Source organism: Vidua macroura, chromosome 1 (assembly GCF_024509145.1).
Source record: "Vidua macroura isolate BioBank_ID:100142 chromosome 1, ASM2450914v1, whole genome shotgun sequence".
NCBI classification, from domain to species: Eukaryota; Metazoa; Chordata; class Aves; order Passeriformes; family Viduidae; genus Vidua; species Vidua macroura.
Window position 1 is genome coordinate 130,326,008 of NC_071571.1, and position 27,292 is coordinate 130,353,299.

Sequence of the window (27,292 nt, forward strand, 5' to 3'; positions counted from 1 at the left end):
GACAGGACAAGAAGACATAGTCTTAAGCTGCGCCAGAGGAGGTTTATGTTGGACATAAGGAGGAATTTCTTCACAGAAGGGGTGATTAGACACTGGAACGGGCTGCCCAGGGAAGTGGCGGAGTAACCGTCCCTGGAAGTGTTTAAGGAAGGACCGGACGCAGCACTCAGTGCCATGTTCCGGCTGGCACGGTGGTGTTCGGTCAGAGGTTGGACTCGATGATCTCAGCGCTTCTTTCCAGCCCTACTGATTCTGCTTTTCTGGGATTGTGCTCTCGCCCCGCGGCGCCTCCAGTTCCGCGGCCCGTCCCGCAGGCCGAGGGGCGGGGCCGGTGTCCATGGAAACCGAGCGCACGCGGAGCGCCGCCCTCCTTCCCTGCTTCCCGCCGGCCGCCGCCGCCATCGCCACCATGATGCTGCTGGGCCGCGGGCTGGACGCCAGGTACGGGGCCGCGGAGGGCCGGGGCAGCCCCGGGCTGCTGCGGGGGAGGAGGCCCTGCTTCCAGCAGCGTGCCCGGGGGTGGTGCGGGGCTCGGGGAGCGATGCGGGCCCGGTCCTTCTTAGCGCATCTGTCTCCCTAGGAGATGGGGCCGCCTCTGCTTTCCTCCGGTAAAGGCCGCAAAACTTTTCCAGGCCTAGTGTGCTATGCAGAGATGGGGTAAAGATGTGCTGCCGATATTTATTTGGACCTCTCGCGAGTAATTCTGTGGACAGTTCTAAGCGGTCGCGATAATGAGGGGGGAATAAAAACTTTTATACCCCCGCATAAGAAGACGTAGTATTTCGCGTCTCAAAATTAAATACTAGTTGCATGAGTGTACTGTAAGGTCTCAATTGTAAAGTGGGTGATTATGTCTTCCTCCTGGAGAGAAACACTTTCTGACATGAAGATCTTTCAAGGAAATAGGAAGTATATACCTTTTACTGAAGATTTTATCTGCTAATACAATTTTGAAAAATAGCTTTATTAGTACTTAATGACATTCTTAGTTGCCTACTCACCTGGTGAAACCGTCCCTATTCAAGTGGTTCTGTGCTCCATCATGTCCTGGAGGACTGAATAACTTCCATGGGTTTTTTTTAGCCTTAATTGAATCTCTTTTGAACAGTCTTCCAGAGAGTTTGCCATGAAGCAACCCAACTGGATTTTTGCCTAAGGCAGAACTTTGGCATGAAATACTTTTCCTGAAGTAAAGATGTTCCTCATTTGACTTGATTGTATTGTTTAGTCTCAAAGTAGCACATTTTTTTGCTCATCATGTATCCTGATACAAAGTCAGTATTTAAATATTAATCAGCAGTATTGCGATAGCTTACAGATATGAAGGAAGTTTTTGTTTCTGTCCCTGCCAAAATAGTGGTAGGAGTGAATTCTCTTGCAGAGAATTCTGTCATTTCACATCAATAACTTTGTGTTAGACCATAGAGAGTTCTTAGGACCCAGTATCTGGCAGGCAGTGTTAGCTGAATTGTCTTACAGCTGATGCACTCTGATCAACAATGGGCATGAGTTCACATGACCATCAAATAATATGGGAATATGAAAGCAAAATACAAAGTGAAATTTGTGAGTTATTAGAATGACTTATCTAAATCATTAATAATGAAACATACAGGCATTGGATCAAATAAATTAATTAGATTTATGTAGTTTAAAAGAAAGTAATTTATTAGTGTGATGAATGTCCTTTCAGTGGTATTACAGTTTTCACCTCTTGTGTCCATTCACCTTTCTTCTTTAATTCTTGGTGGTATTTATCCTCTGTAGTGCAGTTTGGTAATTGTTAGCAATTTAAAGAACATTTAATATCTTTAGCTGTTTGTCCTCTACTGCCTAATTTCTCCAGCCATTGCCTTGCCTGTTTAGATTGCAGGCTGTTGTAGAAGGGGTGGTCTTGCAGAAGTCTTGTTTGAGACTGCAGGTGTTATCACTGTGTTAGTAACTAATGCCATTAGTAATAGCAAGCTTTTGCTTAAATGCAGGAGGAAAACTTCCAAGCAGATTTGTGATTTGGGTTTTTGTCTATTGGATCTTTAAGTGTAAATCTGCTTTTTTGTTTCTTTGTTATGCATTCATAAATAAGCACATATTACATCAGTTACAACATTCTCTTTTTCAGAATAAATTTCTGCTTTGCACTAAAATGAGATATCCAAATTATTAGTAGTATAATTATATAGTTTTTCTTCTATATGTGTTGTAAACATTTCTGCCCGTCTTATTTTTCTTCGGTATCCAGGGACAATCAGACTAGACAAATGCAAGATGCTGTTTCAAATGTGGAAAAACATTTTGGTGAATTGTGCCAAATATTTGCTGGATATGTACGTAAAACTGCCAGACTACGAGACAAAGCAGATCTTCTAGTAAATGAAATATATGCATATGCAGCTACAGAGACACCAAACTTAAAAGTTGGACTGAAAAACTTTGCAGATGAATTCTCCAGACTTCAAGATTATCGCCAGGCAGAGGTACAAAATTAAAGCTGTACATGTTGTGTTTGCCATCTGAACTTTTCAGTTACTTATCTGTGATTAAAAGGGAAATCATATACTCTGCAATCAGAAGAGAAACAGGAGAAAACACGTCTAAATATATTAATGTCTGAGCAGGGTAGGCTGCCAAAGCAGTCATCATTTACACTCCTAATCACTTCAGGGAAAACTGCCTAAAATTAGTACTGTTGAAGTCAGGAAAACTATCCATATGAACACTTGAAGTATTTGAGAAAGAGCATATTTTTTTAAATTGGACTTACACTTTAGATTATGATTTATAGTTAATAAAGTGTTCTTTTTAGTTGTGTGACTTGAGTTGTCTAGCAGCAGCTGAGGCAAAATCAGTCATTTTCCTTTTGCTGAGCATTATCAGAAATAGTATTGAAGAGGTACTGTCAGGGAGCACTGTAGATTTCATAAGTTTGTACTTCAACATTAAAAGTACAAACTTGATTTGGACCATATGTGACTATATAATCACGTTTCTGTTAGATGAGTGAGAGTGTAAAGGTGTTTATGCCACTTACACATTTATGTGTGGTGTCAGTAAAACTGTAACATATGATGCAGAATTCCAAATACTGAGGTTAAATAAAAATTCATTTACATGTACTCAAACTAGTTTTTGGAGTATATATCTATTCTTTTAGTAGAACATAGAAAATTCCCATTTATAGTTTTGAACAGCTAAGACCCACTGTAATTCTAAAAAGAGACTGAAGTAGACATTCTTTATGTCTTCAGACAGGACTGTTTTATTTTGGAGAGCATTGCAAGTCATCTTTTCATAATAACAAAGTGGAAAAAGAAAACCTTTTAAAAGTAGTTAATATGGGAAGCGGAGAGTTTGAAATACAAGGAATATGTGTGGATCTTTAACAATCTATTTAGGGAGGGTTTTTTAAGAAGTAATAAGAACACACCTTAGGGTGTGTGCGATTTTTATTTTTCCGTAAGCTCTTATACATCTGTATAAGCCACATGTAGGTCCTTATTCAGTTGATGTAATAGCAGATTATCCTCTGCTATTACATTTATATTGTGGCCAAAGGTGAATGCGAACTCAGGATGCCTGATCTCTCTGTTTTCATCATTCAGCTCTGTTACACATGTAACAACTAGAGTTTTGCTTTTGTTGATTTTAAATGTGTTTTTAAAAACTGACATTTGGCTTCATCCTCCTGCCATGCCTGTTTGTAAACCAACATTGCCCTGTGAAAGAAAAAAGGCAGAAGCAGCAAAGGAAAAGAGAAACTTTTAGTCTTTAAATCAAGTTCTCCTTTGCTCCTCAAAATATATTATCTCAGCTTTGTTTCTTCTGGGTATCAAGTCACTTAACAGTTTTCCTGTATGCTGACAAAATGGGCAAGAGAAAATTATCTTATAAGGATTACCAATTTCTGGTCTTTAGCTGCAGTGCTAGATATATAAATACTAAGGTGTGAGGTACCACCGCATGTAAGTAAGTAAGATGGGCAGGTTATCTGGTACGTGTGTGACACGTGTGTTGTTTAGAGCCTTACTGACCTATTCCTTTCTATTCTATTGGCAGTTCAAGTGAAATTGTTTGACAGTGCACTGGTAGATGGTATCAAGGAGAAATGTTTGCTCAGCTGACATAGATTTTGGCTGACTGGTGACTACCAGTATCAGTATAGAGGGAACTGTCCCTTCCCAGAGGTATGCACCTTGTCCTAATCTGGATGTAGATGTCCTAATCTGGATGGGCCACAGGACTCACTCATGGTCCATAAGTCATTGGCAGATTACACTGGGGCCACTCAGACAGTTTTGTTAGATTTGACAAGCAGGTCTTATCCTATTGCCTGTCTGACCATATGTAGCTATTTTTCTGACTAGGAGAACTGAAACAAAAATTCAGAACCCCTCATTTGTGAGAGCATTTATGCATATTACATACCCTATTACTGGTATTTTTAGTGCAGTCAGTACCAGTGATGCTGTTTCCATTATTTTTAAGTGTTCCATTTTGTACAGTAAAGATTGCTTAGTCTGTAACCGTATCAGTAAGTATACAGCAAATACACTGATCTTTAGACAGAAAGCTACACAACTCCAAGATGCAATGCTGGATGTATTTAGTACTCAGTTTGATGTATTCATAATTTTCCACTTTTCAGTTATCCTGATCTAAGTAATAAAAAAGGAATTCCACTAGAAATGAGCTTGAGCTCTTCAGAAAATAAATTCCTTCTTGGTTAATGTACTTGACTGTAGTTTTTACAAAATTTTTAAAAACCCTTATCCTAATATTTTTTCAGCATATATGGATTTAATTTGTAATAAGATGAGTCACTATTAAAATAATTGTTTCCTATTTCTACACACCATGGATATGGATGATTTTGGCAACCTTGTGATTTCTTTTTGTAGGTTGACAGGCTGGAAGCCAAGGTTGTTGAACCTCTGAAATCTTATGGGACCATAGTGAAACTTAAAAGGGTAGGTTAAACATGTGTTTTCTCACAAGGTGCATTTCTGTGTTCTGGCCACTCAGTTGAAAACTTCTTCTTTATGGGGAAAATGGTTCTGCTTTTTCATATTTCAGTAATCAGTTTAGCTTAATTATGTAGTTAGACATCTGAACTGAAGCTATATATATGTTGGAGGAAAGAGCTTTGATATGAAGACAAGGCTCTTCAAGCACAAAAAAATGCTCAGAAAAGGCATTAGTATGAAATTTCCTGGATAATGTAAATTCAGGACTTTTTATTTATAGATAATGTCATTTATTATTGTGTGATTTTGATGATGATGGTGATATTATTACTGTTACTACTACTACTACTACTTTGGCTCTTAGTCATCAATATGCTGCCTTTAACAGATGTTCTAACTCAGAATTACGTTCTACATTAAAGTTCATAACTTAGAAAACACATTTGAACCTGATAACTAGGTAGTGCCTAAATCCCTCTTCATTAAGTCATCACATCCTACACTTGAGTAGGACTACCCATGGTAATCCTTAGCAGAGCTGTAGACTGTAGAGCCTAAAACCTGGTATCTTAATGGTCCCCAGTTTGTGAGATCTAGAAATGGGTACTTTGTCGGGTATAAATGCTGAGGGTGGAAGACAAGTTTCATGTGTTTGTGGCAGTAGGGCTGCTGAGGAGACACAAAACATTACAGCAATGCCTGGGGCTTCCAAAGCATTGAAGAGACTTTCTTGAGGGGCTCTGCCACTGATACCCAGTAATGCTGTGGACAGAAGCAACTGAAACAGAGCCATTGCTTGCAACATTGAATTGAATTTCCTGTGGTCTTCGCCTTTCAGAATGTCAGAATGCTTCAGAAAGCATTGCATAATGTTTATTTTAGCTATAGTGAGGAATACAAGAACATTTTTAAACTGTAGATGAGATCAACTATTTTGCCAGTTTACCTTTGAACTAAGGTAAGAGTTCTCTAAAGATGTAGGCCATTAAATGGCTATTTTTTTCCCATGGCACGTTGACCACAAACCTTGGTTAAAACTTCAACTACCTGGTCTTCAGTTATCTTCTATAATCACTGGGACATACTTAGTGACAAAGGAAATTTTGTCACTCATGTAAATCTAGCACAGGCTGCTAGTTCTAGGACTGCTTTAGCTGTAACTACATTAGCTGACTAAGTTAAATCAGGCAGAGTATGTCATTATAGCTACTTTCTATAAAGGGGATGTTCTCACTGCTGCTTACTCAGTTGATCTGTTCAAGGAAGTACACAGCAGTATCTCTGTGCTTTATCTAAAAACATCTGTTGCTTTTTGTGTGGTGTAAGACATCAATGTCCTGTGCTACTAAATGCTTTAAAGAGGCCCAGGTCAATCAGACTAGTGTTGTCCTAGATCTGCTAATGCAGTAAAGTTGTTTCATTCACTTGTTCTGGTTTACAATGCTGAATAGCTTCAGTGGAAGCTAAAACAATATTCTTGTCCTGTAACACAGCTTAAATGTAGGATGAGGATTTCTTTCTGTTTCATTGTTCTATATATCAATCTGCACTTTTCTGCTTTTTGGCAACTCTGTTCCTGGTTCCTTTTCTTCATGTAAAACAGGACATCATAAAACCAAGGTGATCCACGTGCAGAAGAAAGGATTGATTTGCTTTAATAACTTCAGTGACTAAAGCAGGTAACAGTACAGTGATGAAGCTCTGCCAGCTCATTGTCTGGTGGATGAACTATAGCTGTACTTCTGTATGATTTGGAAATAGATGGGTGACCAGAGTTCTTAAGTGTGACTTGAATTCATAGTTAAAACCTAGAGGGACTATGAGTAATTTTATATTCTTTGTACCTTTATCTCATTGCCTATTGCATTCCACTTTTAATAGAGTGTAACTAAAGCATATTTTCCAAAAACATGTCAAAGCTTGGTCTAAAGACACTGGAGGTGAATGTAGGACTGTTGGTAGTAGTTAGTGGTTAGTTGATGTTTGTGGTGTTTTGTTTTAAATTAAAGACTTCACCTAATCTTTAGTTCTTTTTATATGCTCCACTGAGATGTAAGAGCTCTGTAATGCCCTGGGTTTTTTTCTGGATGAAGGTATTTAGATGCTAGTAAAACAATTTATTTTTTTTTTCTGTTAGGTAATGTACACCTTGATTCTTTCACCATAAATTGCATTTTCCCAGCTTTTTAATATTTTTATTGGGTTTTTTTTTTCTGTGCCCTTTTCTTGGACAAAATACGTATGTAACTGTGCCTTACTTTTGTACATCCAAAACTTGTATACAGCTTTACCACTATGACCATAGTAGCACTAATTCTTTGTCACACTTCGTCTAGAAGATAAATGTGTTTCATGGTGGTTATTGCTACAGAAAACAGAGGTAGAGGAGGGAACAGTTCAGTCCCTGTAGTATTTCCAAAGTCACTACATGCTAGAAAGAAAACACTGAATTTAATAATGGTAACTCTAGAACTTTGCATCCTCAAGTACTCTTTGCATGAAAGTCAGCACCCTTTCAAGCCACAGTGTTAAATCTGATTGACTGTTTTAAATGGGCCTAGAAAATAAGTGCTATTAACAGGTCTCAGTCATCAAATAGCACTAAACATGTAGCTGTGACCATTAGATGGAAAACTTTGTTGTTTCAAAAAGAAATAAGTTCTTTTCTCTTTCTCTACCTTTAAAACTGGAAAAAATTTAAAATTTTGTATTATTGCTTTTCTTGTAGCCACATGGTTCTCATAAAAGCAAAAGGCCTTTTCAGTAGTCTTTGACTGTAGAGATTGTGTAAATTCCCTTCTGAAAGAACAGCAGTAAAATCAGCATTGATGGGCTGAACATTAAGTAGTTTTTATTATCAGAAGCCAGCTCTGTGTCCCTAGAGTTGAAGGAAAATGGCAGTTATATACAAGGACATACAGACACTAAGGACAGAAACAAGGAAGAAGCTGCATATTTTGACCCTGACCTCATGTGCAGCCTCATTATTGAAGGAACACACAGCACTGTGAAACTTGTCAATCTTGTGCTTGTCACTGAGTAGTGATCTGGTCACAGGATCACAAAACTTACTCTTAGTTGCATATAAAGACATACATATTAGAAAGACATACTCTTAATTGTATATCCTTCTGAGTCATGGCAACATACAAGCATTAAAATTGTGAAATCCAAGGAAAGAGCACAGACAGCTTCCCAATATGATAGATTCTAATAGCTCTAATTCCATTCTGGAGTAGTAAATAAATGGGAAGTGGTATTTTAGAGTGAAAAGTCATTTGAAATGCATGCCCAATCCTGCCTCAGATTTTTGTTAGACTTTAGACTGTATTTCTACTTGTTCTAAACTACTGCTCCTTTAAACTGGAACCATCAAAATTAATGACCTTTTCCATACCAGCATCAATGGAGTGATAAATACTTGACTGATAATCTTACATTCCATGAACACCAACCAGTTAGCAAAACAATTTTATATCATGAACAAAAATTTGAGAAAACTGGTAGATGAACATTCTTAAATTGTCACAGATCTTCCTAGAAGTACATACTACTTCTCCTTTGGAAATGAGCAAAACCAGTTATCAACAGTTTCTGCCTTTTCTAGATCAGTTAAGTTTTATCTTCTCCAGTTCCATCATTACTTGGATGCATTTTGTTTCAAATGGTTTTAAACACTTTACTAAATGCATATATATAAATATGCAGCTTAACCCTTTCAGCCATAGAATATGGTACCTTGTAGCACAGAATTGTTTAGGTTGAAAAAGACCTCTGTAATCATTGAGTGCAACCATTAGCCCAGCACCACCATGTTCACCAGTAAACTGTCCCCGAGTGCCATATCAACACCTTTTTGGAACACTTCCAGAATGGTGATTCCATCTGTTCCCTGGGCAGCCTATTCCAATGCCTGACCACTCCTCCCGTGGAAAAAATTTTCCTAATATTTCATTTAAACCTCCCCTGGTGCAGCTTATATGTCCTCATGCTGTCACTGATTGCCTGGGAGAAGAGACTGACCCATACCTGGCTACAGCTCCTTTCAGGGAGCTGTAGAGAACTATTAGGTTCCCCTGAGCCTCCTCTAGGCTAAACACTCCCAGCTCCCTCAGCCACTCCTCATCAGACTTCTGCTCCAGCCCAGTCAGCAGCTCCACTGCCAGCAGTGACAGCAGTTGACAGTGGACAGGTGACAGCAGTTATATTTTCTTCATAACTTCTCCTTGGTACTGACTGCTGCCTGCTTTGGGTTTTTTGTAATGATGCCAGTTTTTCTGATGTTGCTTTTTATTTCTAAGTACCACATTTATTCTATTGCTAAGTCAGGAATGAGTCTGCCTTCTTAACACTTTTGGGATCTCAGCTTTGACCATCTGCTATATTTTTCATGTAAAGCTGTGAATATCTTTTTCTTTCCTTCTCCACATTTTCAATTATAACATGTGCTGTAGGGAGTTGCACAAGGTGCTAAACTCTCTCAGTCCCCACTGACTTCTCTTTCATAGGATCAATTTACAGATTACTAAAATCTGTTTTTATTTGAAGCAGAGCTGTTCATGTTTTCTAGGCAATGCTTGTATGAAGAGAGCATATTTTGTATTATCCTAGATGTATTTCAAATGTGTCTAAAACATTTTATTTCCAGGATGATCTTAGAGCAACTTTAACAGCAAAGAACCGAGAAGCCAAGCAATTATCTCAACTGGAAAAGACGCGTCAGCGGAATCCATCAGATCTACACATTATTGTATCCTGCATTTCTAGTCACGATAAGAAATGTTTTTTAAATTTCTTGGGAATTAAACTGTTATGTTTAGGAAGTAGTAATAACAGTAGTGCTCCTTAGAGGGACTGTTTCCAATGTTGAATCTTTTCTTAAATTTAATGAAGAGTTACAGCTGCTACAGAGCAGTAGTTACTCACTTTTGACTTGAAAAGAAACTATGAATTATTTGATATGATTATGCAAGAGAGGTAGGCATAAATTTTACATCCAGGAATTTGGAACTTTTTGAAAGTAAGTGTAATCAGACAATTTATTTTTTATTTCTGTGGATTTATTGTTTTTCTCCCTGCCATTTTGGTCTTGGTACCTAGATGGGGATATGAGTTTCCTCCAGCTGCATGAAAGTTGTTATTCTGCTAGTAGAATACTCAACTAGGCTATTCTTCCTTTCCAAAGACCAGTCACCCTCCCCAGTACACTATTCTGTATCACGGTGGGAAAAATTAAGCCTCCATCAAACTGAATTAGAATTTCCATTAAAATCTCATCAAAGTTTCAAATTTTGACGCAATCAGAATCTAAGGAATGCCAAAATAAATGGGATCAAGGTAATCTTACTTCAGTCCCTTTATGCTTGTGTACTATGATAGAGGATCTAGCTTCATGATCATAATTCAAGTGCTGTTTACTTTTTATTACATTTTAGTGTTGGACTTGAGAGTTAAGCAGTCATATTCATTGTTGGATTTTATCAACTCTATTTCAGAATCTTCAGGATCTTTGTAGTGACTGGGGCATGAGACTGTAGAAAGAGTGAAAATGACTGTGTTGGTCAAACAGAACACAGGAGAATTATTGTTATTTTCGTTTTCACCAGAGGATTTCCATTTAATATTAATCAAATCAGTTAAATCAAGTAATGACTAATTAGAATTCCTCATGTAATAAAGACAACGTGTGTGTCAGCCACAGGGTTAGAACTTGAGCTGTGTTGCAAGTTGTCTTTTGTTGGAATTAAGGGAGTAAATTATAACAACAAGCTGTTTTTTCCCAAAGGGAGACTGGTCCCATTTTTCTCCCTCGAGCTAATTCCCATTTCATGGGTATGTCACTGGCACCTAGTTCATTTCTTTTTGTTTCTTTTCTAAGCTTCTCCCAAACACACTTCTGTGACTTAGCTTCTTGTAACACCTGTTTTCTACACTTAAGGCTTTGCCTGAAGAGTTACAAAACCTCAGTACAGTCTAATTCTGCGCATGGCAAAAGCACCAAATGCTGCCTATTAGCATTTTAAAGTGATTGACACTTAAAAAGGTTAGATTGACACTTAAAATGCATAAAAAGGTATTAGGAGCAGGAATGTGTTAATTTGCTTTTGAGGATGTATGCAGGTCAGCTTTCAGATCTGAGAGAGGCTTTACCACATTAGAGCTCATCAGCTGTGCTCCTGCAGGGGTTCTCTTATTCTTGAGCAACTGTGATGTTACAGCAGTGAACAACTTTGGCCACAGATAGCAAAGAATCTGTACTCACTCCCATCTTACAAATGGTGTGTTAGCACAGCTTTGAAAGGAAAACATTACCAGATTTTTAAAAATACACTTCTGTAAATCAAAATAGATTTTTTTTCCTGAAGAAGTCTGCTAAACTGCTTTTTTATTTTATTATTTTAAATATAAATAACCAAGCCCTCAGTCCAAAACAGACAGCTCTCCTGTTTTGGCCTGGATACTTGAATTGTAGCAAAGCTCTAACAACCTTTACATCTTACAGCCAGAGGCTTCAGACAACATAATAACAGCACTAAATATATTGATGTTTTGAAATAACTAAGGTAAATAATTCACAGTAAAAGTAGAAGTGAAAATGAACATGTTCATGAATACTGATTGTTACATTGCCGTTTTTTCCTTTACTAATATTTCCAGTCACAGGTGAGTCTTCAGAAGAGAAAATACCAAACTGCTGTTGTCCAAGTTATGCAGGCTCTGCGACTTTAGACACTTCACTGTAAAACAACCAGAATTCCTCTCCCAAACCATATATGCACAAATTATGTCCAATTTAAGATGTATTGAGGAGGTGTATTTGATTATCATAGAAATAACATAGTGTATTTGTATATGTAAGGGTTGCATATGCATAATAGCTGCCATCACTTACAGAGTGACTGATTGAAGTAATTGAACATACACAAAATGTCTTTTCTTCCCGCCTGTGGTTTGGACAAAATCAAGAGAGAGATGAACATGTGACCTTATGTATTACTAAAGATCATTATCAATTTTGTTTGCCCTGTAATGGCAAAATTGTGTCTATGATTTTAGGCTGTTTTTGAAACGAGATTGTTTCAAATTGATAATCCTGTAAAATAAGATTAGCAGATTATAATCAAAAAAGTGAATAGAGCATGCCTTATGCCCTAGGTTTCTATATATGTAACACTAAAAGCTAGATTATAGGAACTGGACCTGTGGTGTCTTTTCCATTAAAAAAAATCCTCTCCAGTTGCAGTTTTGTAGAAATGGGAAGAACCTTACAACTTGATCATAGGATGCAGTACTTGATCCATATACTACTTCCAAATCTCATGACAAAACAGATTTGTGACGATACTTACTGACTGAGCCTGTAAGTATCACTAGTGTATGATGTTTGACCACTAATGTATGGAAAATAACAGAAGTTTAGACCCAAATCTTACAGATTTCAAGTGCAAGCTCTTACAGCTGTACATTGTTAATTTATAATAGTACACAGTTCTCAAGCTTGACTTAATCAGAATAGTTTCAATATCTTTCATTAAATGGTAGTGAACCTTCTATAAAGTTATATCTAATTAAAATAGCTATCTAAAATGCTTTTTGTAGTAACAAAATAATAAAAAAATGTGTATTTATGTGTTAGGAATTGGTTGATGTGTCCCCTTCCCAGTGCCCTGCTGAAGATGTTTTTTATAAGATATTTTAATAATACAAAAATATTAAGAACATAAAATACCTAAAATGCATTTGAATCTAAAAATTACAGTAACTCTAGCCTGAGGTTGAGATATTTACAGGATAAGTGCATTAGTTCCAGCTGCTGCTATAATTGTCTATTTAAATAATTTGTAAAAACATATTGAGATGAGGTCCAGCACACTATACTGGAAAAGAATCTTTCTGGACCCAGCAGGTTAATCTGCAGTAGAAAACAAGGGGTTGTCTTTCCTGCTTACCCACCACTCTGGCCTGCACTGGGTTAAGTACCTACACCCAGTTACTGTGTCGTCAATGGGATGTCAGGACTGGCTCAGTAAAACTATCCCATGATTATTACAGAAAATGAATCAGGGCAGAGGGACTTTCCTGACCGGCTGCAGCTGGTCATTTTTCATGTTTCACATCAAAGTCACAACAGTGTAGAAAGCATCTTTATATGTTCATTAAGCTACAGATTTAAAATACCGTAACACAGATATGCATTGTTTTGCAAACTTGGACTTAAATCATGGCAATTACAGCAAATAGCTTTGTATCAAATGCAAGACTAATTTCACCTTTGTGTTACTTTGCCAGGCTGAATGTGAACTGCAGAGAGCGACACTGGATGCTACTCGAACAACTCGGCACTTAGAGGAAACCATTGATAATTTTGAGAAACAGAAGATAAGGGATATCAAAGTATGTGGGCTCATATTTCATCTCACATAATAAAATTACTATAGTTAGTCAGGGACAAGATTAGCAACATTCTCGTATTCACTGAAATGCAAATCTCATGGTATTCATTAATATTTCACAGATTTGTAAATTATAGATATAGAATCTACAGATAACTTATCCTCAGCCTATTATAAAAGATAGTCTTCAAAACAGCAAAACTTCTGATGGATGATCTCTTGGGAAGACATATTGTAGATTATCAAGTGACTTTCCAGTGACATGTTATTCCTAATACGTTTCCTCTTTAATTTTGAAGTACTTATTTGGAATTTATTATTAAATAATAACTGTGTGATAGCCCAGCCAGAATTTATGTTTAATGTCTAAAATTTAGGTCTGACTATTTAAAAGTACTAAGTATCATGCAGTTATTTATGTCATATAAATACCAAACACAGAATACAGTAATTTTTTGAAGTGCAAATATACTTTACTGCATTAAGAAAACAAATATTTTCACTTGTTTTCAGAACATATTTTCTGAATTTATAACTATTGAAATGTTGTTCCATGGGAAAGCTTTAGAGATATATACTGCTGCCTATCAAAATATCCAAAATATTGATGAAAATGAAGATTTGGAGGTAAGAGTGATTGAGACTTGCTTTTCTTACTTCCTATATAAAATTACTTCCTATATAAAAACAGTTTTCACAGTTCGGCTACACATGTCCCACACAGAAAAATGCAACAAATACTTCAGGTTCGCAGAACAAACTCATGTATACCAAGCTTTTTTTTTTTTTTTTGCACTTCTTCAGCAAGCATGCAGGTTTGTAATCTCAGAGAACACAAACAGAGAGCAACTGCAGTGGCAATCTAATCTTTCCCACAAAACACAGAAGAGACTCAAAAAATTACCTGCCACTCCAAGCTCAACTAAACATAAAACAGTTTTTAAAGAACACTTCTGCAGTGAGTCTTGCTCTAAAGATGCACACAGAAAAAATCTTATACTGCTGTGATAAGATGATGTAGAGATTAATTACTACATTAAAGATCTCCCTCTAACCTGAATTTTGTTTGCTTGTTTTCATCTTTTAATAATTTTCATTAGGCTGCTCTAGAATTAAGAGACAATTGTTGTTTACTACATTGGGTTTTTTGCCTTGTGGCAGTAACCAGCTTCAAGTCACCCTTTCTTTTCTTTTTGAATTATAGTCTCTCTTTCCCAAGATATGCTTTTCAGTCCTTTATTCATTCTTGCAGTTCTTCTGGATGTTGGGTCTTTAAACTTAGTATCATGAAAGTATGTGTTGTATATGTATGTTTGGTTTGTCAAAAAAGTTGGATAATTTTCAGTCTTTTTTGTAAATCCTACCAGTCATAATTTTATTCTGCCTATGACATAGCTCAGAACCAAGTTAGCACAAGACTTAAAAAAACCATGAGTCTTCAGTGACAGTCATATTTGAGACTACTTGGTAATTCTACTTCATTTAAACTATGCCATGGCAATTTTGTATTATTTTAGTTTCACAATTATAATGTCACATGGCACCAATTCAGAAATTTCCTTAAAGTCAGTACTTTGTCTTTCACAACCAAATTTTAAATCTCATTTTAAATTTCCTGTTAATTGGACAATTATTTACTTTTCATAAAAATACTGACCAAAATATACCATCTCCTTGACTTAAAGTCTTGCACAAATAGCTGTATTGGTTATTGAAATAACTTGAAAATATAATGGATGTCATGGTCTCCCCTGTATTCTAAGAGGTTTCCCAAATTTTTCTTGAGTTGTACATCTCATGTACATTGCAAGTAACATTTTTCCGATGCAGCTGTGACGAACAGCAGGGATTTGCTTGTGAAGGGGTTGAGTTCATCTTTGCAAGAAATGGAAAGCCTGAAGGAGTTGCTGGGGTTCATAATTCTAGCTTAGCCTGAAAATTAGCTGCATATGTTGGTGGGAAATCATTGCAGTTTTCCCTGTGTTAATGCCCCCAAACCTCTGCAGAAATTTTGACCACATAAGAATGTTGATGTGTCTCAGGTTAAGCAAAGGCTTTGTTTCGGCTAAAAGTGATCAGTCCAAACTACAGTCGATGCACATCTTTAGATAAAGTTTCCTTCTCCAGTGCTGCATTTCTGCAAGCTTCAGTCTTGGTGATTCTGAGCTTGCAAGCATCTAAGTCACAGCTTTCTCCATTTGATTAGGTTTTTCGGAGCTCACTTTATCCACCAGACTATCAGTCTCGCTTAGACATAGTTCGTGCAAATTCCAAGTCCCCCCTGCAAAGAACTGGCTCCTCAAAATCTTCACTGAGAACAGCACAGGTAAGAAAAAAATTACATACTAAATCACTATATTAAAGCTCTACTTAAGATATTGTTTTAGCTAATGCACATGGATCCACTCTCTTTACTCAGTTCAGGACCATCAGAAATGTAAGGAAACTTTCAATGGCATAAATATCATAATAAGCTCTTGATGATGCAGCTTTATCCTTGAAGAGAGAAAACCCTCAGCTCTTAAAGCTGTGTTGCTTATTTTTGACAAATGTTCTTTCCAGCAATACTTAGTCTTCCATCAACAAACTGTGGCAGCTTGCAGAGAAGAGATCTAGGAGCTTATCTGAAAGAGTAGTGACATTTTTAAAATACTTGCATATTTTTAGTATTCAGATTCTAAAGTGTGGCCTCTCTACCAGATCCTAATCCAGACTAGTGATACCTTCTAGCAGCAGAGCAAACCCATGACCAACAGACCTCTCCTTGTATACTCTGAAAATTCACAGCAAGTGAGGAAAAGGGTGATAAAAATGAGTGAAACAGCTGAAGACAGTGCCACTCTTCTTGGACCAGCTACCTTGCAAATATCTTTGCCACTTGTTTACAGCAGCAAACTTGCAGACATTGCAAAATGGCTAAATTATTTTTAATGCATTCCAACTGTAATCCTGTAACTACAATGATTCTTACCAGTGTTTGAGTTAAAGACAAAGCCATATTTAAAATGCATGTATCTTACCTTTCTTCTTTGAATATAATCATGCATTGATACTGTAGTAAGGAAAACTTTTGACTTCGTACACACTTTACACCTTCTCTGCTCTCAACACAGATCAATTATTATAGTTGAGCTGTCTGTTGAAAGTATGAATTGTGTCATCTGAAGAGATACAACCTAGTGAGTCAGTGCATGAAGTACCACTTTGAATAACTTGCCAGTCCTCTCTATTACTCAAGCAAATTTCATATTCAAGCTACTTCAGAAAATGTAAGAGAGAAAACAAACAAAATGAGAAAACTGAGAGTATGTACACTATGATTTCTCCCAGAGGTGGAGTGGAACTCCATTTTGACTAACTTGCAGGTTAACCTTTCTCATTTCCTAGACCACTCTTAATTATAACTCTGGGTGTTAGTGTTCTCATAACCTCTAACTTACCTGAAAAGAACAGGAAGTCATCTAGACCTAGAGGGAAACTGCAATGCAATTCAAAATAAGATAATCTTACTTGGCTGTGCAGTGTGTCTGCAGAGGAGGATCATATGGCAGAAAAGGGGTGGAACACCCTACTAATGAGTCACCATAGCGCAGTGAAGAAAGGGCAGCCCTTTCTGATTCTGTAAATATTATGGTGCTGAATTACACTAAGGGCTCTAATCTTTGGAACCACCAGACATCTCTTGAGAAAAAAAATGCTGTATTCAGAAAAACCTGCAGGTGACTTGTTTTATCTTTTCTGTGGACCTTTCAGTCTGAAATTTTTGACAATCTAGTTTCCTGCTGCACAGTAATCCTTTACTGTCTGTAATGTAGAACTTTGCAATTTCCAATGTAAAGCAGTATAAATGATGTGGGAAGCAGTTCACAGAATCACACAGCCCAAGTCTGTGGGGCAGGGGAGCACAGACACACACAGACACACTAACCTGTAGGTGGGGGACAGTGTGGGAAGTCACTGCATACTAGATGGAATAAAGCGTGCTAGTAACACAGTTCAGGTATTTTCAGAGGATTTAACACATACCATCTTTGAATTTGTTTCTAGCTCTGTAAACTAACTTTCTGTATTATCTGTATGTTAAAAATCTAAAGTACTCCTTGAACCTGATTGATTTTCTCACAAAGAGCTATGTCCTTCATTTGACAACACTTCACTTGGCAATTTATCCAGAACGTTGGTTTGCCAATTCAGGTCGATACGGCTTATATTTTAGAACTATAGCAAAAGAGAATGATCTTTTCCAGATATTTAAAGTCAAATTTAACTACGTAAGTTTTATCTACATGCATTAAATATAACAAACTTTTGCACTGACAGTCTGTAGGACAGCAAAGTATCATTTTAACCATTATTCAAAATGTATACATCCACATGTTCAGCACTAAGATGTGGAGAGAATTACCATGTTTCTGAAGTAGCATTTGCAGTGAAAGATGGAGCTGAACTACTTAAGCAAGGACTGTCATCACCTACATGCAACTCATAGAATCAATTTTTACGTAAAATTATTTATGGTCAAAAAATTATATTCTTCTTTTTCTGCATTAAGTTATGAAAAATTAAATTTCAATAATGGTATGTTTTAGTTCTTTGGCACAATAACTTGGATTTAAACTGCTTAATTGCTTTTCCCATCTTCCTTCCCTGATCCAGTTTGGTTCTTAGGGATAGCCATCTTACCACCACCAGTGGTAATATTTAATATACTATTTAGTTAATTGCTGCATGGTCAGAGGTATTTGAGTAGTGACCAGAAAGAACCCATAAAGCCATAACAGTTCCTGTTTCAGGAAAGGGGGGAGCTTTTCTTCAGAAATATGATGCAAATTCTGCTGAAGAATTTCAGATGCTCTGAACTAGGAAAAAAAACTTTAAAAAATTAGTCTATCCCAGTGAAATTCATTTCAGCTTAACAGGCTCAATCTGCAGCATTTCTTAAACTCCAATGACAAATCACTGCCATTGTCTTTTTCTTCTTTCACGGAAAGAGAGACTGCTGCTTTAGACATTTCAATTCAAGTTAACCCAGCTTCACCCAATGATTAACTCCATTTTCTGTTGTGTTCAGGAATTTGTAAGCAAATATTTGCTTTGAGCTAAATCATGTACTTTGTGAGCATGAACAAGATTAAGGATTTTTCTTCTTTCAGAAGTTCAATGACTACAGTTTGCTTTATGCACCCACAAAAAACTTACACTACATACATGGTTGTATGAATTATAACATGTCAGAAGTCAATTTAGTAATGAGCATTTAAGGACCTTTAAAATAGGGGTCTGCTTAAAAAAAAGGCAAGCTCTGTCTTCAGTACAGAGATTTTTATTATATCACTGTATGTTAAAAGACACAGAAAATATAACCAAAATTAGAGCTGCAGATGCCCTTAAAGAACTACTGAACCTGAAATTTTTCAAAAGCATTCCAGATGACTTGGATAATTGTCTTCAATGTTCTCTTTCTTATGGGGAAAGGAAAAAAAAATGTATCCTTCTTTAAATTGTAAATGTTGCATTGTCTGTGAAGAATCTGTATTCAATAGGAATTAGATTGAACCCTCATTAAAAAAAAGTACAGACTGCAGAATCTGTCAAATGAGATAAAAGCTCGGCAGCTGGCACTTGTTTTTAATGTTTGATGAACCAAAAAGAGGAGTCACTCTAAAGGCAAGCACTGTTGGGCAGGGAAAGAAGTTCATCTATGAATCAAGACTCTTAAGTTTGTCTAATTCATTCTTCTAAAAAAAAGGTAAAAAGCTTAGAGCAGCATAGTTTTGAGCTTTTAACTGACGAGGTCTGATGTCTACAAGGTAAGATTAGGCCCTAATACTCCTATTCAGCCTGCTGCTTCAGCAGCCAACCCAGGAAAAAACTGATTTGCATCTTGTTGATTTTTAGCATTACTTTGGTAAAAATACTATTTTCCCTATCCTATAATACTTCTGAAGGACTACATGGATTTTTTTAGCTTTTAAAAATCATTATTGTATTTTTATTCCGTGTCATGTATTCTTCCATTGGTGTGCATGTTATGAAGAGTTAATAAATAAACATCTTACCCCCTCCCCCAAATGAAAACCCTACAAACATTTAGGCTGAAAATGCCAATGGAGAATTATTTTTTGTTTGCAGAAAACAAACAGTTGATATCCTTTTGTTGGATTTATGTTTTATCAGATTTCCCGCAGAATGCTAAGAAAAGATGAAGAAGAGGAAGAGGAGGAAGATGAAGATGACGAAGAGGAGGATGATGAGGACGAATTTGATGCTACTAAGGAAGTGAGATAACAAAACTATTCTAATAGGGGCTTTTTTATTAAGGGGGGGAAAAAAACCCCTTTACCTAAAGGCTTTTGTATGTTGGATCTAAAATTTCACCAGGGCTATGTATTTAGAATTCCAGCAGGAGCAAGAATCAGCACTGATTTTAGAGTGCCAGACAACAAATGACCAGTTTCAAAGAATGGGGAAAAAATCCACTGAAAGTGGGCAATTTCAGTAGCTAGAAAATTAAATATTTAAATAGATGTCTGTATTATATTTGCGTAGATGTTATATTGTAATCACATTTGCTTAACCTTACGTGATGAACAGTGTCCAAAAACTGCACTAAGCTTTCAAGCAGTTATGAACATTGTTTGCTCATTATTTTGCCAATATATTACCTCTCTAGCTATACACCTCTTGAATTTTTTAAGTACTCTAGCTGTAACTGTTATAATTGGGTTTATACATCCTAAAGTAACTGTAGTAATTAAGAAACTGTTTGCAGCAACAACCTGCTGAGATTTCATTTTGCTATCCACCCTGGATGGCAGAAGGGATGGTGAGGTGTACTTTTTTTCTTATTTTCATTTTTCTCAGGCTTTCATCAGGTTCAGATGACTTTTGATTCCTTTACACATACAGAATGAACAGTCACAAATAAGGACCTGGCCCAGTATCTTATGTTCAGTGCTGCTTTGCTTTTAAATAAAAGTGCCTTCATGATAAAACTAGTGGATATTTTATGTAGTTGATGTTTGCTATATTAGTTGACATGTTATACATAGTTCAAGTTTCACGTGTTTAGCTACATGATTCAGCTACTGGTTCCTTCAAACATACAAGAAATTACACATTTTGAGTGTGATTTCTTATCCTGTTTGGAGTTAGAGGTTAGATGTGTTCATTTTTTAACAGTGCATGGTTGTCTGCCACGGTTGCTATGACACTGTTCACCTCCAGCTTTAGTATCTGCTAAAGAACAAATGCAGAAGAATTTATACTTGTGACTGGGAAAACAATTTTAAGTTATAACAAAATCTTCATTCAGTTACAGAAAAAAAAAAAAAACAGGAAGTGCATGTATAATATTGATGCTACTTTTGTCCACTGATGCAAAGTATGTAATGCATATCTGTTTTGACATGTGGAAAAACAGCTTTTGCCAAAAATTAATGAGATGAAAATAAGTGAAAAGTTCACAATATAGGGTTGTTTTAAACCCACAAAATAATTTTACACCAGCATTACATACCATTGACATTGAATAACTGCTGGCAAGGAGTAAATACCAATAAGCAAAACTTTAAAAAGTATCTATGTAATTAATTCCCATTTATTTCAGCAACTAAGGCACTTCAGTAAATAGTCCTATCACATCAGGATTCTGGTGATCACCACTTTACCATTTCACACACACAATGAAGTAGTCCATCTCCAAAACAGATGGCTAACTTCATAACAATTTCAGGTTTTCATATAATATACATAGATACAAATAGCAAATATTTGTGTACTTGAGAAAGCAATTCTGAAAAAAAAGGAGTTTTGTTTAGATAAATTGCCCTCTAAAAGATTATGCAGTTCACAAGCATAAAATTCATTCTCCCTACATCACAAAAAACTTCAACTTCAGGAATCACAGAAAAACTTCCAGAAAAGTACAGTGTTAGGCAACTTTGTCCTGCATGCGTGATGTCTTAAATTTGCGTGTTGCACAGAAATTGTGAACTCAAAACTACAGATTAAAAGTTCCTGACTAAAATACTTCACAGCCAGACTAACAATTTAGGATGTTAGTAAAGAATTAAATATGACCTAAAGATCCTTCTGCAAAGAATTTTCTCATGGTACAAGTGCTTACTGTAAGACTGACTTGCAGTTACTCCCATTCACTCATTTGTGTTTTTAATTACTAGCACCTAGATGATGCAGACTTGTAGCCATTCTTGCCTAGATTATTTTGCCTCTCTGTTGAACACACTGGCACATTCCTTTGGGATTAAGAGTGCTGATCAGACTGTCCTGTTAGACCTTCCCTAAATGCCTCAAGCTGCTTTTGTAGGTGATCACTATTTCTAGTGTTTGACAACAGAAACTGGTTTTTTTACATCATAATTTTTGGACAATGGTAGCAAAAGCAACTTCAGAGAAGGTGTAACTAAGGAAACTTCCTATGTTCTGTATCAGCAGCACAAACTGTAGCATTTTGTTTGTTACTCCTTACTATATGGATGGTACTTAAAAAGGGAGCACAGGATTTCAAGCCGTATAATTATAGGCAGTCTCTGATTTGTCCTTTGTACTGGAAATACAGTGCCTCCAAACCACTAAACATCTGATGTTATAAAACCCTGTTATCAGGAAATGCTGTCATCACACCATGCACCTGAACCATCTATTCAGGCAGAATCAGAATACAATGCCCAGTCTGGAGAGGCAGAGGGAACAGAAGCAGATGGACATGCACAGACCCAAAACACCAACTAGATAACAGCTATAAGCTAAGAACCAGCTGTCCTATTAACCTTACTATTTAACTGATGTACTGGCATCCTTTCCCGAGTTCCCTATGCTTCAGTGCATCTGTACATACTCTGAGATACAGCTCTTTATAGACAGTGAAAAAAAAAATTTTTGGTCTATCAATCAAACATTTCAGATTACCCTAAGGTAGTCATAAACTCTAATCTGGCTTTAAATTAAATACAAATCAGCCACAGGGCAAACAAAAGACCATTCTGTAATGCCTTAATTATGACCTCTGCCATTACAAGCTTTATGATACTTTTTATATGTTCACTGGGTGGAGGGAAAGTTTACCATCTGAAAAACTAATGGTATCTTGTCAGCAATTACTCTTAACCTTTTCTGAAAACTGGTAGTATTTTTTCTAAAAGATAATCAATCTCACACTTTACTGGCAAAGCAACCTACTAAAGTCTCTTACCTTCTCAGCCTCCAAGTTTGAAATCTCCTATTGTGTAGTAACTAGAAGCGCTTTAAAATCAACAGATTGTCTAAAATTGATTAACTGGAGAATTTAGTTGTATTCACATTTTCAACACAACTTAGTAGTAAAGATGCTAGCTTACAAAAATAGTCACAATGAAGTTTTCAACATGATGGTCAGGGAAGTTAATTTTGAGAATTCTCATGTCTTTATTTTTCCTGCAACATCTTCTGGCTCGACCTCTTTTAAAGTAGCTATTAAATAAAGCACAAAATTGCTGAGTTTTAATTCCTTTTAAGTTCAGAGGAGGATTCAAAATTCTATGATTCTGAAGGGAATTCCTACCAGAAAGCAAAAAGCAGCATGTGTTCAGAATTTAAAAACCTGGCCATTGTGTTTCTTTGCTCAGAGGAATCTACATACACAGACCTTGCATTATCATTCAGAAAGCTTTTCTCTTGTTAAAACACAGAATAAATAATATGCAGAAGAAATAAACCTATGCTAACCTTTTAAATATTACAGAAGAAAACATTCCATTCTTTTTGTTTTCTTGTACCAAACAGCTGGCATGGAAGTTCTGTAATCACAATGATGACTTTGCATAAAGTAATAAAGGTCTGACCACCAGTGAGGGGGGATCATTCGCTAGAAAGGCTGCCTTGACAGCTCTGTCCTTTAAGCTATTCAAGATGCAATAGACAAGGCCTTGAGTAGCCCATTTGAGCCAAAACTTGCTCCGAGGAGGGAATTGAAATAGAGACCTCCCTACTTCATGACTTTAGAAATTCTGGTTATTGAACAGGAAAGGTTAGAAGTTTTCACTGCCAAGTTGCAACTTTGTTGTCTCAGTTTGAGGGGACTGAGACTTTTCCTTTAGTACTGCAGATACTATCTGGCACAGGTGTAATGTCAATGAAAGTCCTTGCCCACACAATCAAAGTTTCCTACTAAGCCTTAATTTTGAAGACACAGCTTTTCCAAGCTTTTATTTCTTCCTAAAATTTAAATATGCTGATAACAAACCAATGCAAACAACACGTTCTAAATGCTGATATAAGCATTTCTTTTATTACGTAAGAAAGTAACAGTTGTCAGCTTGGTTGCCCGTGACAGATGTTACTTAATACTAATCACAGATTGACCTGGAATGCATCCAGACATCATTAGCCAGTTAGTATTCATATTATGCAGCATGTGAAGATAAAACAAAACCACTGAAGTCAGAACTCTTGATTTAATTCCAATTTTCATTTTCTGCCTCAAGGTACTACAGTGAGAAAAAAACTGATCAACACAGCCTCTGCAATCTCTGTCAACTACCCATCCTTTGCTGTGTTGACAAACTACCAGTTCACTCTTTCCAGACAAAGCAGCCAGCATCATTCTCACCATGACCCAGATCTGCTGAGCATAATAATTGGGATCATTAACTATACAAGGTTTAAATATAAGACACACATTTAAATGGCAATTTCCTTTTTATTTTAAAAAAGTTGCAAAGCTAGCTAATGAGAACAGCAAGCTCTTAAACAGGAATGCCTGCAAACATATGAAACCGAATAAAACCTGAAAAGTTTACACAAAAAGAAACCAAAAAAAAATCAGTCATTTTAAAATTTTATTAAGCTAACCTCAGTAAGAAGTGTCATTTACTAATGCAGGTAGCACTGAAAATCTTCTATTTGAACCATTTGTATGGTCAGTCAACCAGCACTTACGTTTTTATTTGATGCAAAGACATAAGACTGGAATTAATCTAAAAAAAAAAAAAAAACCCCAAAGCATTACAACTCCATCCTTTTATACCTTGAAGTATGACATTCAATGTCATACAGGTATTTTAACCAAGAGCTAAACAACTGAACTGGGTATTATTTACAACCGTTGATGGAAACTGTCTGTTTTGCATCTTCCAGCAATTAAAAGTTAAAATAACTGTCAATACTGTCATACCTAGAATGTGTTATTAGAGCATCTTTTCCTCCTTTACAGCAAACTCAACTTAACTTTCCGTGGACCAATGGGCCGATCATTCAGTTCATTAATAGCAGCCATAGCTTCCTCATAGTTTGTCATAGCAACAATGGCCTCACCAGAAGGTAATCCTTGTTCATTGTACTGCACAGAAACTGACTCTGGTATCACTCTATAGCCATAGAAAAAATCCAGAATCTCATTAGGAGTAGCTTTAAAAGGTAAATTTTTCAACAGAATAGGCACAACACGTTCAGAACCACCACTGAAATTTGGATCTGGCATAAATCTTCCTTCAGGAAAATTTCCCATTTTATTATTCCCAAACTCCATTCTGCCAAAAGGTTCACTGTCACCACCAAAATCCATGAGGGGTGCTGGACCCCTAAAATCCTTAGGAGGGCACATGAACTCCTCAGGGGGATGTCTAAATTCAGAATGATGCCTGAAGTTCCCAGGGGGACCAAAAGAATGCATGGGTGGCCCTTGTGGTGGCCCAGATGGTGAACCAACTGGACGGGAGAGGTCACCTCTGTCGTACGGATGTAAATGACCATGCATTTCATTTGGTGCCGATAATGATGCAGCAACACCAAACTTGTGCATCTGATCTTGAGATATAAGTCTTATTAACACTTCTGTTCCCAAAAATGTTTGACGGTTTAAATTTTCAGCTTTCATGGCTTGTTCTTCAGATTTAAACTTCACTAGTGCTTCTCCCAGTCCAACTCCTTTTTCATCATAGAGCAAGTAAATATCATCTTCATCAATATCAAATCTTGCAAAGAACTTTTGCACTTCAATTTTTGACACATCAAATGGAAAATTCCTTACATAAACACAATTCTTAGGGCTGGAATGACCTTCCCGATAATTTTTTTCTGATATGGCCTGTCCAAGATGATCTCTGTCCAGTGATCTTTTCCTCTCACAAGAGTCAATTATTTTCAACATTGACTTTCTTGAAATTGGAAAAATGTACACAGGACGATTGAGAAGAACCTTTCTATGACATTCCAAAGCAGCCTGATACTCTCTCTCACTCCTTAACACCACAAAGGCATCTCTAGTCCTTTTCTGATGCTTATCTGTTAGAATCTTGATCTGTTTGCTGTGTATATCCAGTTCAGGAAAAAAATCTCTCAAATCTCTCTTTTCTACATGAAAAGATAGATTTCTTAAGTGTATGTAATATTCCTGGCTAGGAGATGAACGAGAATGTGTTCTTTGTCTCCTTGGTGATCTTGAACGAGAACGTTTCCTTGAATGCATGTAGCCAGAACTTCTTGGAGAATGGTCTTCACACAAAAAGTGATCCATTTCATCTGGCACGTCTATCCGCCCACCGCATTCAATCCACCGTTCCTCTGTAGTTGGACTAATTTCTATAAACCTCTGACCCATGTATTGTCTATGACGTTTAAGTCCTTCTAAGGCATCACCAGGTGTAGCACATTTTATCAAGCAATCACCATTGTTTAAACCATTGCGGTGCTTTATCAGAATCACTCCATCCACACGTATCCCCGAAAGGAAAGCACGTACTTCAACTTCTGTTGCAGAGTAAGGTATACCACGTAGAAATAAGTAACGATCATCTGGGTTAAACGGGTGAGAATCCTTTCTTAACTGATAGTTTGACTTAGGTATACCCGTATCACCATATCTTGTGCCGTTGGTATGGAAAGCAGCCTCCATACGATTTGGTGGCCCATAACTAGGTTTTCTTACTCCTTTTGGAGAAGCTGTAACTAAATGTGGTATGTCTCCAACACTTGATGTACTAGAACCATTAGTACCTGTTCTTCTAGAGCCAGACATAGTTTCTCGTCCCCCACGGTCAAATCGTTTCCGGCTCATTTCTATGGTACTCTGCATCTCTGCCTTGCTGCTGAGAAAGAGCTCTATGCGCGAGTCCTTGATAAACCCTCCCGAACAGCTCATGGCACGCCGTGCATCTTCATCTGTTGCAAATATAATAAAAGCCTCCCCAATCTCTCCTCCAATAATATGCACACCTCCATCAGGAATATTCAATCCCAAGAAGAAACGACGAATATCTGGAGGACCCGCAACAACAGGAAGCCCCTGTAAACGGATGACTACAGCCATGCTGAGCTCAACCCACAGCAAAAATCACCTGCAGACAAAAAGGTACACATGATAGCACGTCTTTAGTACTCAGCTATTACAGTATCTTATCACTTAAGAAGCTAGAGCCTTTTTAATGAATGCCCTTGTCTCATCAAGAGAGAAGGATCAAAAATCCCACAAGTTCACGAGAACAAGATTAAAACAATTCACTGAATGTTGATTAATCAGAACAATTAGCTACTCCACCGGCACTCGTGCACAAATCTATCAGTATTCCCTACCCTAAGGGCAACAAAATCCACCTAAGTCACTCCTCACCATCCACAATACCTAAAGAACACCTCAAGTCTTTCACGGCATAGTTACTGTGTGCCAGAGATCTCTGCCCACTCCTAAGGAACAAAAAAAAAATCCGGTTTACTTTTGAACAGGACACTAATTGATAAAAGGAGAAAGGAAAAAGAATAACTACGTCACTGGAAAATGAAGTAACTCACAAACAGTGATGCCTTTACTGCTTTGACCAGTTGCTCTACCCAGTGATCAGTTCTGTTCAATAATGTATCATTTCTCAGCATTGAAAAATGTTGTCTCTTTGGTGTAGTCAGAGTATTAACAGCAGTGGCCACAAGCATATCCTAGTTGCCAGC

At 37.0% G+C, this 27,292-nt stretch overlaps 2 protein-coding genes across 10 annotated transcripts in view; one reads left to right on the forward strand and one right to left on the reverse strand.

The window, feature by feature from the left end:
• On the forward strand, positions 1-24,516 carry CIBAR1 (CBY1 interacting BAR domain containing 1). Of its 2 annotated transcripts, none has more exons than XM_053983571.1 (9): positions 1-441; positions 2,240-2,474; positions 4,896-4,964; positions 9,610-9,711; positions 13,251-13,355; positions 13,868-13,981; positions 15,561-15,680; positions 19,532-19,633; positions 23,839-24,516. In XM_053983571.1, exons 1-9 carry the CDS (start codon positions 338-340, stop codon positions 23,848-23,850), a joined length of 963 nt encoding a protein of 320 aa, XP_053839546.1. In that variant the 5' UTR covers positions 1-337; the 3' UTR covers positions 23,851-24,516. The 2 variants fall into 2 exon arrangements, with proteins under 2 accessions (XP_053839546.1, XP_053839538.1); XM_053983563.1 differs by lacking the exon at positions 23,839-24,516 and adding an exon at positions 20,219-20,352 and having other exon boundaries at positions 2-441.
• Positions 24,180-27,292, reverse strand: part of RBM12B (RNA binding motif protein 12B) — a 6,200-nt gene continuing 3,087 nt past the window's right edge. For all 8 annotated transcript variants that reach the window (XM_053983507.1, XM_053983527.1, XM_053983519.1 and 5 more), the window contains one exon: positions 24,180-26,688. In XM_053983507.1, coding sequence (XP_053839482.1) covers positions 24,561-26,660 — 2,100 coding nt within the window. In that variant the 5' untranslated portion in view covers positions 26,661-26,688 and the 3' untranslated portion in view covers positions 24,180-24,560. The remainder of the gene's footprint in view (positions 26,689-27,292) is intronic.

Excerpts from the sequence above, each read along its gene's own strand:
- CIBAR1 (XM_053983563.1), top strand. The coding sequence starts at position 338 with ATGGAAACCGAGCGCACGCGGAGCGCCGCCCTCCTTCCCTGCTTCCCG. Across the intron at positions 2,475-4,895 it reads AAGATTATCGCCAGGCAGAG|GTTGACAGGCTGGAAGCCAA; the intron begins GTACAAAATTAA and ends TTCTTTTTGTAG. Across the intron at positions 4,965-9,609 it reads CCATAGTGAAACTTAAAAGG|GATGATCTTAGAGCAACTTT; the intron begins GTAGGTTAAACA and ends TTTTATTTCCAG.